Below are 14,549 nucleotides of genomic sequence, written 5' to 3' on the forward strand. Positions count from 1 at the left end.
GATTGTGTTCAAGTGTAGGCTAATGTAAGTGTTCCAAGCATATTTAAGGTAGGCAACACTAAGCTATGTTCAGTAGGTTAGGTGTATTAAATTAATTTCAACTTAAAATATTTTAAACTTACAACGGATTTATCAGGATGCAAACCCACCATAAGTCAAGGACTCTATGTATAAATATATGTAATCATTAAACACAACTACTATGAAGAAGAGCTACTATAACTATTCCCATTTTACACGAGGAAATTAAAGACATGTTAAGAAATCTGCTTGCCAAAAATAACAAGGAAAGTAAATATAAGGCTTCAAACCAGGACAATCTTACTTTAAAGCCCACCATTAAGCTGTACTAATTCTTAAACAATATAAAATTGCTTGGAAAAGGAAACAAGAGATCAGAGAAAATCCAACAAAAAATCTAGGCATTACAACCTAGAAATCATGCATGTTTTGAATTTCTTTAAGACAACTAAAAGTAATAAAACCAAAGTATGAACTGTTGAAATTACCCCAAATCCTTTCAGATTTATTTTTTTTATTCCTTTATCTCTTAAAAAAAGGCGGGTGGAGGGGGAATAGCTAGTCTAAAAGTTTAAACTACTCTGGTAAAAGAAATCTTCATAAAAGAAAAAGACGTTAAATTATGAAAGACTGACAGTGGACAATTAAAGAATTGTTTAATATAAGTATTAAAAGTGAACTACATAAGAAGGAAACAAATACAAGGAAAATGTTAAAATTTCAATAGTCAAATCCTGACATTCTACTGCCTAGTTAATAACAGTAGAACATAAATGGTATAATATATTGGCAAATAGCAATCTAACCATGAGACTGAGAGAGAGAGATAAAGAGAAATTAAATTATTTAAAGGATGTCAACACTGTGAAGAGACATATTGTTTAGGATAATTCTCTGGGTAATTTCATGTAATATGCTGAAATTGAGCAAGGGATTTCAGAATGAATATAAGGAAAATATTCCTGACAGCCTTTTTATATTATAAAACAATCTATCAAAGAAAACAGAATCTTCCTCAATTGCCTGAATCATTTAAAATGCTAGTGAACTAAGCAACTGAGAACACAGAAGGAGAACATAATTCAGATTGGAAAATGAGTAGACAATGTGGTCTAGAAGGCTGTCCCAGTCATAACTCACAACATTGTATGTGATTTTGCAGAGGAGCCAGAGAGTACCTAATTTTCAACTCAGTTTCCCAGTGACATTTTCTTAAAGCAAAATAAGCAAGAGGAAATTAGCCTGTACCTGTTTCTGTATATGGAATCTCACACAAGGTGAAATTTAATTTAGAAAACTTCCTTGTAATAAATCACATTTAAAAACAAAACAAAACAAAAAAATCAAAAAACAAGCTTCAACTAACCACAACAGCCAACTAGACATTAGATAATGTAACTGGACACCTTCTACTAAATCATACCCATATAGAAAAACAACACAGCTGCAGCCAATTAAGTAATTTCCTTACTTTAGTTCCACATTCAGAAAATAAAAACCCACTACTCACACTATTAAAGTGGACATCTCTGAGCCTTTTCTAGTTGTAAGTACTGCCCAATAAATATATCTGTTAATTTACTGGGCAACTTGAGAAAAATCTGTCTCAAATAACCTCTGTTAAATTTACAAGCATACATCAGAGATAATGCAAGTTCAGCTCCAGACCACTTCAATAAAGTATCACAATAAAATAAATCACAAAAATTTTTTAGTTTCTCCACGCATTTTCAGGTTAAGTTTACACTATCTGTAGTCCATTATATGTATAATAACATTATGTATTTCTAAAATGTATATACATTAATTTAAAAATACTTTATTGCTAAAAAATGCTAATGATCACTTGAGCCTTCAGCAAGTCATAATCTTTTTACTGGTGAAAGATGCTGCTTTGATGTGGATGGCCACTGACTGATGGGGTGGTTGCTGAAAGTTGGAGTGGCTGTGGCAATTTCTCTTTTCTTTTTTTTTTTTTTTTTTAAGATGGAGTCTCGCTCTGTCACCCAGGCTGGAGTATGCAGTGGCGTAATCTCGGCTCACTGCAACCTCTGCCTCCTGGGTTCAAGTGATTCTCCTGCCTCAGCCTCCTGAGTAGCTGGGGTTACAGGCACGTGCCACCACGCTCAGCTAATTTTTGTATTTTTAGTAGATACAGGGTTTTGCCATGTTGGCCAGGCTGGTCTCGAACTCCTCACCTCAGGTGACCCACCCAACTCGGCCTCCCAAATTGTCGGAATTACAGGCGTGAGCCAGCACACATGGCCTGGCAATTTCTTAAAATAAAACAACAATGAAGTTTGCTGCATAGATTCATTCTTCCTTTTATGAAAGATGTATCTGGGGCATGTGATGCTGTTTGACAGCATTTTACCCATGGTAGAACTTTCTTCAAAATTGGAGTCAATCCTCTCAAATCCTCTTGCTGCTTAATCAATCAAGTTTATGTAATATCCTAAGTCCTTTGTCGTAATTTTAACAACGTTCATAGCATCTTCACCAGGAGTAGATTCCAACTCAAGAAACCACTTTCTTCACTCATCCATGAGAAGTAACTCCTCATCTGTTCAAATTTTATCATGAGATCTCAGCAATTCAGTCACCTCTGGCTACACTTCTAATTCTACTTCTCTTGCTATTTCTGCCACATCAGCAGTGACTTCCTCCACTGAAGTCTTCAGCCCCCTCAAAGTTATCCATAAAGGCTGCAATCAACTTCTTCCAAACTCCTGTTAATATGGATATTTTGACCTCCTCCCATGAATCATAAATATTCTTAATGACATCTAGAAAAGTGACTCCTTTCTAGGTTTTCAATTTACTTTGCCTAGATCCATTGGAGGAATCACTATGTATGGAAGCTATAGCCTTATGAAATGTATTTCTTAAATAATAAGACTTCAAAGTCAAAATGACTCCTTGATCCGTGGGCTTCAGAATGGCTGTTATGACAGCAGGCAGGAAAACACATTAATCTCCTTGTACTTCATCAGAGCTCTAATGAGCAGTAATCTTTTGAAAGGAAGCTTTTTTCTGAGCAATAAGTCCCAACAAGGGGTTTAAAATATCCAGTAAACCATGCTGTACACAGATGTGCTGTGTACGGGCTTTGTTGTTCCATTTACAAAGCATAGGCAGAACAGACTTATCATAATTCTTAAGGGCTCTAGGATTTTCACAATAGTACAGGAGCGCTGGCTTCAACTTAAAGTCACCAGCTCTGTTAAGTCTCTAAACAAGAGAGACAGCTGCCTTTAGAAGCCAGATAGTGACTTCTCCTCTCTAGCTATGGGAAGTCCTAGATGGCATCTTCTTCCAATAGAAGACTGTTTCACCTACATTGAAAATCTTTGTTGAATGTATGAGTCTTCATCATTTGTCTTAGCTAAATCTTCTGAATAACTTGCTGCAGCTTCTCCATCAGTACCTGCTGCATCTTCTTCACGTCTTATATTACGGAGATAGCTTCTTTCCTTAAACCTCATGAACCAACCTCTGCTACCTTCCAACTTTTCTTCTGCAGCTTCCTCACCTCTCTCAGCCTTCACAATATTGAACAGTTAGGGTCATGCTCTGGATAAGGTTTTGGCCTAAGGGAATGTTGTGGCTGCTATGATCTATCCAGACTATTAAAATTTTCTCCATTATCAGCAATACGGCTGTTTCACTTTCTTATCATTCATGTTTTTGCTGGAGTAGCACTTTTAATTTCCTTCAGGAACTTTTCCTTTGCACTGACATATTGGCTATTTGGCAGAAGAGGTCCAGCTTTTGGCCTACCTAGGCTTTCGACATGCCTTCCTCACTAAGCTTAATCATTTCTAGCTTTTAATTTAAAGTGACAGATGTATGACTCTTCCTTTCACTTGAAAACTTAGAGGCCAATGTAGAATTACTAATTGGCAAAATTGCTTTTTCTTTTTTTTTGAGAGGGAGTCTCACTCTGTCACCCAGGCTGGAGTGCCATGACGCAATCTCAGCTCACTGCAACCTCTGCCTCCTGGGTTCAAGCGATTCTCCTGCCTCAACCTCCTGAGTGGCTAGGATTACAGGCACAGGCCGCCACGCCCAGCTAATTTTTGTATTTTTAGTAGAGACAAGGTTTCACCATGTTGGCCAGGCTGGTCTCGAACTCCTAACCTCAAGTATTATCTGCCCACCTTGGCCTCCCAAAGTGCTGGGATAACAGGCGTGAGCCACCGCACCCAGCCCTAATTGGCCAAATTTCCGTATCACTGTGTCTCAGCGAAACAGAGAGGCCCCAAGTCAGGGAGAAAGATAGGGGAACACCAGGTTGGTGAAGCAGTCAGAACACACATAACATATATCAATTAAGTTCACCATCTATGTTAACAGCATATATCAATTAAGTTAACCATCTATGTTAACGGCATGTTAACAGCACCCCAAAACAATTACAATAACAGCATCAAAGATCATTTCTAATATTCTTTTTCATAATTTTGACAAATTCCACTTCAAAAGTAAAGTCAGAAATTAGGCTTATATTTGATCCAACTAATTGTAAATAAGGTTTTGGTCTATGTATTAGGCATTGTGAACAGTGCCAGGGAAATGGTAGTAGTATCAATTATCATTTTACCTCCTATGTTATTCTAAATTGAGAATGTATAGAATAATGTATACATTATTGGCTTTCTGGGAAAATTACTCAATAATAAATGATTCAGTGCTAAATAGGATGATTCCTAGTAAGCATTTCTGCAGTCAACATAACACAAATAAAAAGTCATGTAAACTAACAAGTAAAACCTTTCTCTTTCAAGCTATCAAAAATACTTTATGTCTCACCTTGGCACCATATTTGGAATAGTTCATTTCCGTTAGTGTTACTGGTCGTAATTTGTCAATATCTCCAAACGCTACTCCAGGAACATACAGGGCACAAACAATATGAACCCATCTAAGGAAAGAAGATATGATTTTGCTATCAAATCTTTTAATAAAATTCCCACACACAAAACAAACATATAAAACACCTGCCATCTCAAAATACTACCAAGAGAATTCTGTAATCAAATGTCCCCCAATCTCAGGCACATCATTAAAAAATATGAAACACCTACAGAATAACAGTTACAAAAAAGGGGAGTGAAATTACTTTTCCAGCAGCTTAGACAAAACTGAGAGCTAACAACTATAATTGCCTTTCACTTAAAATTCACTCGCTGCACTTTGTACTTATCTGTTCTTAAATATTTGCATAAAACTACTATTCAAATGAAACAAAACATTTTCATATGCAAAGAAAGGTAGTCACATTCATTATTTTAAGCCCTTTGAGAATTAAGAATACTAATTTAATAACTGTGAAGTTACTCTGCAGTAATTAAGTAAAATTTCTCTTTCTTGTTACTCTTTTCCAAAAGCTGCTGGGGTAATAATATTTAAGGACATATTTTACAATTTTTGTATACAGTTTAACTTCCTTTCCACGTTAAAACTGCTAGGAAAAGGTACAGAATAAGCAATTCACATTTTTATTCATCTTATCTGTTTACCATACAACCTATATACTAAAATGTATATGCCCCAAATATAAATATTTGTTAAAAGTTTGAATAATGCCATAAGACTAAACAAAGAATGCTCAGAGTTTCAGTGCACTGGAAAAAATTGCAGTTGTTTCTAATTTCATTTTTAAAAAACTGCTCTGAACCATTTTTAATATATTAGGCACTCTTTCTGCTTGCTTAAAACAAAACAAACAGTGGGATCACTGACTTTGAAATTTAAATAGTAGATCTCATCACTTTTGTAAGAAAGAGGGTCACAGGAACAAATCTCTATTAACCCTGTGAATATATTAACAACAAATTCTGCTTTATGACAACTTAAGAGGCTATGCATGCTACATGGTTCTGGTTTTTGTGGTGCATTATGAGTTTTAAAGGACTAAGATCAAAAATTATTCTCTAGAGGCACTGGGAAAAATAGTTCCAAATCCTTTTAAAAATTATCTTTTTTATTGGGGAAAAAAATCCAACGTTTTGAGATTTTCTTGATAGAATATTTTAATCCAACCTCCCAAATGCATCCTGTGGAGTTCAATATAAAGATACACATCTTCAACAAGCAGCTGTTTTCTCAATTTAATTTGTTCAGTTTTTTCATGCTCCACTGATGGATTAAATGTCGCTATACTCTGTAGAAGTTTATCTTTGATAAACCTAACAGCTGGCTGCTTGCTTCATACTGACCTTCTTAAAATGTAGTACACAAGTACTACAGATTTAAACTGCCATTTCAATGTGACTGGCACACAAGTATACCATTTCTCCCAACCACTCGTGAGGATACCAACTTGAGTCCTCATTAAAATACCTATCAAAGTCAATGAAAATCATGGCCGAGACAAGTATGGTCCCTTTTAATACCAGCTGTAAATAGTTTCTTGTTCATTTGTTTGGATGCACATAATTTATAACTTTGTAATTAAGACAAATCTGCAAATCAAAAAAAAAATCTTCCTTGTTACTTTACCATTAATTTTGCTTGGAGCTATTATGACAGATGTTGATTGGGGAAAGGAACAGGAAATAAGCATCACATAAAACCACCAAAAAATAAGAGTTGGAACTGTCATCCTAGCACAAACTATTAACAGATTATTTTAAACTCATATATTTTAATAAAGCAGACTAAGTAGAATGATACTTCTCAAAAGACTCATTTAAGAATGAAAACTATATTAATCAATAAAATTGGAGTTTAAAGTACTCTGTATCAGTAATGTCTTTACAGCACGTAAAACAAATTCACGTCAAGTATGTTATTTTCATTCCTTCATCTAGTAATCAATTGTAAGTGTCTACTAGGTACAGAGCACCATAAAGGTAGTTTGGAAATTATAAAGATGTATGTGAAGTGCTTACAGCAGAGTGTGGCTCACTGTCTTCACTCAAGAAATGTTAAGTACAAGGAAAAAAAAGCCTAAAAGCTTCTGTTGAGTGGGAGGTTGTTCATTTACATATGAAGAATTGGTTTCAGAAAGATTAACTGATTTTCAAATATAACAAGGCTAGCAAGGGACAGAACTAAGACTTACTAAGTCTAGAATTTTAAAGGAAAAAAAAGAAAGAAGTGGTAGGGCACAGTGGCTCATGCCTGTAATCCCAGCACTTTGAGAGGCAGAGGTAGCAGGATCACTTAAGCTCAGGAGTTTGAGACCAGCCTGGGCAACATGGTGAAACTCCATTGCTACAAAAAATACAAAATTTAGCCAGGTGTCGTGGCGTGCCCCTGTAGTCCCAGCTACTTGGGAGGCTGAAGTAGGATGATTTCTTGAGCCTAGGAGGCAGGAATTTACAATGCGTCGAGATCATGCCACTGCACTCCAGTCAGGTTGACGAAGCCAGACCTTCTCTCAAGAAAAAAAGAAAAAAATGGCCAGGTACAGTAATCCTAACACTTTGGGAGGCTGAGGTGGGAAGACTACTTGAGCCCAGGAGTTCAAGACCAGCCTGGGCAACAGGATGAAACCTCATCTCTACAGAAAAATACAAACATTAGCCAGGTGTGGTGGCGCTACCTATAACCTGAGCTACTCGGGAGGCTTCAGTGGGAGGATCACTTGAGCCTAGGAAGGAGAGGTTGCAGTGAGCCAACATCATGCCACTGCACTTCAGCCTAGGCAACAGAGCCAGACCCCGTCTGAAGGGTAAAAAAAAAAGAAAGAACTGAGACATAAAGATTTCAATGCTGCCTTTTATTGCAACATAAAGCTTAGTTTTAAAAATTAAGGAATTTAGTTCAGAGCCATATTTTATTTCACAATAGCTAGGAGGACATCCAACAAAGGACATAAAGAAGAAGAGTGCAACAAATGATAATGGAAACACAACGTACCAAAACCTATGGGATACAGCAAAAGCCCTACTAAGAGGGAAGTTTATAGCTATAAGTGCCTACATCAAAAGAGAAAAAACTTCAAATAAACAATCCAATGATGCATCTTAAAGAACTAGGAAAGCAAGAGCAAACCAAACCCAAAATTAGTGGAAGAATTAATAAAGATCAGACCAGAAATAAATAAAATTGAAATGAAAAAAATATATACAAAAGATCAATGAAACAAAATGTTGGTATTTTGAAAAGGTAAACAAAACTAACAAACCTTTAGCCAGGCTAAGGAAAAAAGAGTGAAGATACAAATAAATAAAATTGGAAATAAAAAAGGAGACATTATAACTGATATTGCAGAAATTCAAAGGATCATTAGCAGCTGCTATGAGCAACTATATGTCAATAAATTAGAAAATCTAGAAGAAATGAATAAATTCCTAGACACATACAACCTACAAAGATTGAACCATGAAGAAATCCAAAGCCTGCACAGACCAATAACAAGTAATGAGATTGAAGCCGTAATAAAGTCTCCCAGTAAAGAAAAGCCTGGGACTGCTTGACCTGATGGCTTCACTGCTGAATTTTACCAAACACTTAAAGAAGAATACCAATCTTACTCAAACTATTCCAAAAAGCAGAGGAAGAGGGAATATTTCCAAACTCATTCTACAAGGCCAATGTTACTCTGATACCAAAACCAGCCAAAGGCACATCAAAAAAAAAAAAACTACAGGCCAGTATCTCTGATGAACATTGATGCAAAAATCCTCAACAAAATACCAGCAAACTGAATTTAACAATACATTGGAAAGATCATTATGACCAAGTAAGATTTATCCCTGGGATGCAAGGATGGTTTAACATAAGCAAATCAATCAACATGATACATCACATCAACAGAATAAAGGATAAAAACCATACGATCATTTCAACTGATGCTGAAAAAGCATTTAATAAAATTCAACATCGCTTCATCATAAAAACTCCCCAAAACCAGGGGACAGAAAGACATACCTCAACATAATAAAAGTCATATATGACAGACCCACAGCTAGTATCATACTGAATGGGAAAAACTGTAAGCTTTTCCTCTAAGATCTGGAAAACGACAAGTATACCCACTGTCACCACTGTTATTCAACATAGTACTGGAAGCCCTAGCTTCCAGCAATCAGACAACAGAAAGATATAAAGGGCATCCAAATTGGAAAGAAAGAAGTCAAATTATTCTTGTTTGCAGATAATATAATGCCATATTTGGAAAAACCTAAAGACTCCATAAGAAAACTATTAGAACCGATAAATTCAGTAAAGTTGCAGAAGACAAAAGCAACATACAAAAATCAGGAGCATGGCTACATGACAACAGTGAATAATCTGAAAAAGAAATTTTAAAAGTAATGGCATTTATAATAGCCACACATAAGATTAAATATCTCGGAATTAACTTAAACAAAGAAGTAAAAGATCTCTATAATAACAACTACAAAACACTGATGAAACAAATTGAAGACGACACCAAAAAATGGAAAACTATTCCATGTTCATAAACTGGAAGAATCAATATTGTTAAAATGCCCATACTAGCCAAAGCAATGTACAGATTCAATGCAATCCCTATCAAAATACCAATGACATCCTTCACAGAAATAGAAAAAACAATCCTAAAATGTATATAGAACCACAAAACACCCAGAATAGCCAAAGCTATCCTAAGCAAAAAAGAATCATACTACCTGACTTCAAATTATACCACAGACCTATAGTAACCAAAACAGTATGGTATTGTCATAAAACAGATACACAGAACAATGGAAGAGAATAGAGAATTCTGAAACAAATCCACACACCTAAATGGACTTAATTCAACAAAGGTGCCAGGAACATATATACGGGAAAAGAGCTTCTTCAATAAATGGTCCTAAAAAACTAGATATCCATATGCAGAAGAAGGAAACTAGACCCCATCCCTTGCCATATACAAAAATCAAATCAAAACGGATTAAGGACTTAAATCTAAGACCTCAAACTATGAAAATACTACAAGAAAACGTTGGGGAAAATCTCCAGGACACTGCTCTGGGCAAAATTTCTTGAGTGAAACTCCACAAGCACAAGCAACCAAAGCAAAAATAGACAAAAGATATCATACCAGGTTTTAAAAAAAGCAGGATCACAAGTTGGACAAATGATACAATCATCAAACTGAAGAGACAACCCAAAAAATGGGAGAAAATATTTGCAAATTACCCAACTAACAAGGTATAAATTACCAGAATATATAAGGAGTTCAAGTAACTCTACAGGAAAAAAAATCTAATAATCTGATTAAAAATAGACTAAAGATTTGAATAGACATTTCTCAAAAGAAGACACACAAAAGGAAGTTCATATGCTAAAACAGGTATATGAAAAAGGACTCAAAATCCTTGATCGTCAGAGAAATGCAAATCAAAACTACCATGAAATATCATCCCACCCCAGTTTAAATAGCTTATATCCAAAAGACAGGCAATAACAAACGTTGGCAAGGATGTGAAGAAAAGGGAACCCTTGTACACTGCTGCACAAAATGTATATTAAATGATGAAGAAAACTTCGGAGGTTCCTAAGAATTGAGCTGCCATATAATCCAGCAATCACACTGTTGGGTATACATTCAAAAGAAAGGAAATCTGTATATTAAAGAGATATCTGCACTCCTGTATTTGTCACAGCACTGTTTATAATAGCTAAGATTTGGAAGCAACCTAAGTTTCCATTAACAGATTGAAATCGGATAAAGAAAATGTGGTACACAATACACAATGGAGTACTACTCAGCCATAAAAAAGAATGAGAGCCAGTCATTTACAACAACTTGGGTGGAACTAGAGATCATTATGTTAGGTAAAATAAGCCAGGCATAGCGAGACAAACATCACATGTTCTCACTTATTTGTGGGATCTAAAAATCAAACAGCTGAACTCATGGATACAGGAGAAGGATGGTTACTAGAGGTTGGGAAGGATAGTGCAGGGAAAGGGTAAAATGGTGGGGGGAGGTGGCAGATGGTTAATGAGCAGAAAAAGTGGAAGGAATAAGACCTACTGTTAGATAGCACAACAGGGTGACTACAGACAAGAAAAACTAAATTGCACACTTAAAAATAACTTAAAGAGTGTAACTGCATTGTTTGTAACTCAAAAGATAAGTGTTTGAGAAATGGATACCCTATTCTCCATGATGTGCTTATTTCACATTGCATGCCTGTGTCAAAACATCTCATGTACCCCATGAATATATATATCTACTGTGTACCCACAAATAGTAAAACTATAAATAAAAAATTAAAAAGGAGAGCATGCCTAAAAATTTCCCACAGTCAGGTTTATAAGTCTTACTCTCCATAAGATACAAAATAAAAATTTAATGACAAGAAAGTATTGGTTTTCTTACATTAAATCACATCATTTTCTATGTAGAACTTGTAGCTCCCATCAAGAATAGAAGGAAAAAAGTCTAATTAATCCCATGTGATAGTGAACTTCAAAACCTGTTTTATTCTTTAGACACAATATTCATTCTTTTTCCCTGTTTTCCATTTGAAGCTCATATACTAAAAGGCTTGTCGAATTTTCTTGGCTTTTCATACCTTGAATCAAACTAGTATTACATCCTTGGAAATATTATGAAGGCCTATAATTTCCAGTACAGCCTACAGGTGAGTGTAGACATTAGCGCAAGTAAAGTGTTCAAATAGTATATAAAAGAATTTTTGCCATGTTGCACCGTCACAGGAGATGTCTACTTATGTAACGTCCACAGTATCCAAAAAAAATCCCTCAGTAAACCTAAATGGTAAAGAGGCCTCAGTTTTCTTAATTCAGAAACAACTTTACCTGTTGTTTTGTCTATTATGATAGCATGAAGTAACCACTACTTGACAGTGCCCTAACAGAACTTTTAAATTATTAACAAGAAAAAGAGTAAAATAAATTCTCTTCCCTAAAAGGAAGTTGTCTTTCCAAAACTGCCTTACTTATTCATCACAATTTATCACCAAAAATTTCAATTCTCAGGACTGGAAGAGTTATCAAAAAAAAAAAAAAATCTATGCATGAGCTAATATTCCATGATTACCTAAAATAAGTAGAGCAATAATAGTAATAAGAAAGAACTAGTAGTAGCAGTAACGGCAGTAGTAAGAGTAAGGAGACATTTACTAACCACTTATGTTACAGAAACTGCTAATTGTTTCTCATGGATCATCTCATTTAGTCCTCTCAACACTACTAAGGAAACCGAGGCATAAAAAGGTTATTATCACTTGCCTAAAATTATACCTAGTAAGGAAAAAAAAAAAAAGACCAGAATCCAAAAATAGACAGTCCAACTTGAAAGTGCACACTTAATGCTTACCGAACTCCCTAATACTAGGCCACTGTCAGGCCAAACTTAAAGTAATGCCTATGCCTATGATATAGACCACAGATTCATGTCAATACATCAAATCATTTGTTATATACTTTATTTTTGGATAGACAATAAGGAAGGAGAGGTAACATTCTTTAGTCATTTGTCTTGAACATCAACACATGGGGTTCTCCAGGATCCAATGGTACACTCTATGCTATCCCAGCAATCTTGTATGGCAACATTTCTCAAGGATCGGTTCACCAATTGAGGCAAAAATGATAAAAATAAGAAAAAATTTGTTTTACTTCACTAAAGTAAAATTTATTAAATTTAAAAGCCTATCTTTTATTTTAGGACATAATGTACCCTAGTTTTTTTATGTTAAAGTATGGGAAATCATGGTGATAATTTATATAGGTTGCTTTGCTGTTATTCTTGTTTTTAATATAAAGCATGTTTAATAAAATAGTAAAATATCCTTATGTGACAAAATAAAAATTTAAGTACCCCCCCCTTATACTGGAGAGGAAGAGGCAGAGCGTGATCTCCACAAAACAGAAAAGGTTGAAAATTACTCTTAATTTTAGTTACCAACCCTAGATGGTAGTCTCCTGTTAAAAAAAAAAAAAAAAAACACACACACAGGAAAGATGACACCACCATTATGATGACAAGTGCTCAAATGTGTTAACACACGAGTGTGAATGTAGTAAAAAGAACACAGGTCTTTGTGCCACTTATTGATTTATTTGCCTCTCATGCATGCTTCGATACCTACTCTGCAATAATGGACCAAAATTCTTCAGCATTTCTTCTTAGAGTGAGCATGACACTAAGCTCAATGGTAGAGGGAGCTATAAACTCAATGGCAGGAGGTCTTGTAGGAGAGAGGGGCTTTTCATCTGGGATGGGTGGAGTACATCCTCCTGTGCTCTGCCCCAGCCATATACACAGTCCCTCAGTGACCTCACAGCCCTGGCCCAACCTGAAGATCATTTTTCCATGGCCCTCTCAACATAGATAGCATACTCTTCAGGTTTCAAACCAGTGCCCCAGTTCTCCCTGCAGACTGTACCCAGCCACCTACTTGCCATGAACTGAAGACAACATTTGGCCTAGGCTATAACCAGCATAATTCTCTCCATCCATTAGGGTTTAACTATAATTTCTCCAACAAAGCCTGAACCCCAACCTAGAGTAGGAGGTCATCATTCCAATTTTGTCATTCCTTGGATAATCTCCCTCAGCCCCAGAGCATCCTTTAGAGTTTTTTTATACCTTAGTGACTCTTTTATCATAGTTTAATAATTCTTTATACTAAACTTCTCCTTTTTAAATCACTGTATTAAGTTCTATCTACTGATATAAAGTTATACAGATCTAGGTTCAAAATTGACCATTCACCAGTTTGAATATACTTAGGTAACTTATTAGTCTTGAACTAATAAGTTATTTAAATAATCTGAGCCCTGGGTACTAAACCTATCAAATGAGAAACTTTACCATCTGCCTCATCATAGGGTCAATTATTAAGATTAAATAAGATTATGGATGTAAAGGCAGATGCAGGTACTCAATAAATGGTCTTTCCTCTCACCCTTCTCCATCTATATCCCACTGGTCGTTTACTCTATGCCAAGAACATACAAAGAAGCAATCAAATGAAAGTGTGTAACCTGGATAATCATAAACAGAAAAACAGGGAAGTCAAAGGCAGACACATTATAAAGCAAACATATGAATCAACATAATTAGGACATTAACCTTCCAGCATCTGTCTCCTTGAAAATTCCATCCTGATTAGGGCACAGTTCACAGCTAGGAGAAACACCACATTTACAGGCATCACAAAACCAAGGTTCAGTGGAGTTTTCAGAAGCTGAACTCATAATAGAGTCACTTTCTCCATCAACTCCGTAACAACCTAAAAAAAGAAAAACACTATGATTAAATAGGGTTTATTTTGTTAAAGTCACATACAATCACAAAAGAAAAAGAATAGCAAAGGGAAGAGATGAGGAAAAAGATATGAAATACTAGTGATTTATAAGAAATGTATTAAAATACAGAAATAAACTCATTTTATATACTTTTTCACGTAATGTAGTAACACAATGAAATAAATGACATTTTAAAAAATAGTTTTAGTCCTACTATAAAAGCATTAAAGGTGGAAAAACAATAAATTTTTAATTTAAAAAATATTTAAAAATAGGCTGGGAGCAGTAGCTCATGCCTGTATTCCCAGCACTTTGGGAGG

The 14,549-nt window shown here is 35.3% G+C and overlaps 1 protein-coding gene across 2 annotated transcripts in view; it reads right to left on the reverse strand.

The window, feature by feature from the left end:
* Nucleotides 1–14,549, reverse strand: part of PHF14 (PHD finger protein 14) — a 201,108-nt gene that overhangs the window by 148,113 nt on the left and 38,446 nt on the right. For both annotated transcript variants that reach the window (XM_011990866.1, XM_011990867.1), the window contains exons 5-6: nucleotides 14,054–14,213; nucleotides 4,834–4,945 (exon numbers count right to left, since the gene is read on the reverse strand). In XM_011990866.1, the coding sequence (XP_011846256.1) occupies nucleotides 4,834–4,945; nucleotides 14,054–14,213 (272 nt within the window). The remainder of the gene's footprint in view (nucleotides 1–4,833; nucleotides 4,946–14,053; nucleotides 14,214–14,549) is intronic.

Source organism: Mandrillus leucophaeus, unplaced genomic scaffold, assembly GCF_000951045.1.
Source record: "Mandrillus leucophaeus isolate KB7577 unplaced genomic scaffold, Mleu.le_1.0 Scaffold385, whole genome shotgun sequence".
Classification (NCBI taxonomy): domain Eukaryota; kingdom Metazoa; phylum Chordata; class Mammalia; order Primates; family Cercopithecidae; genus Mandrillus; species Mandrillus leucophaeus.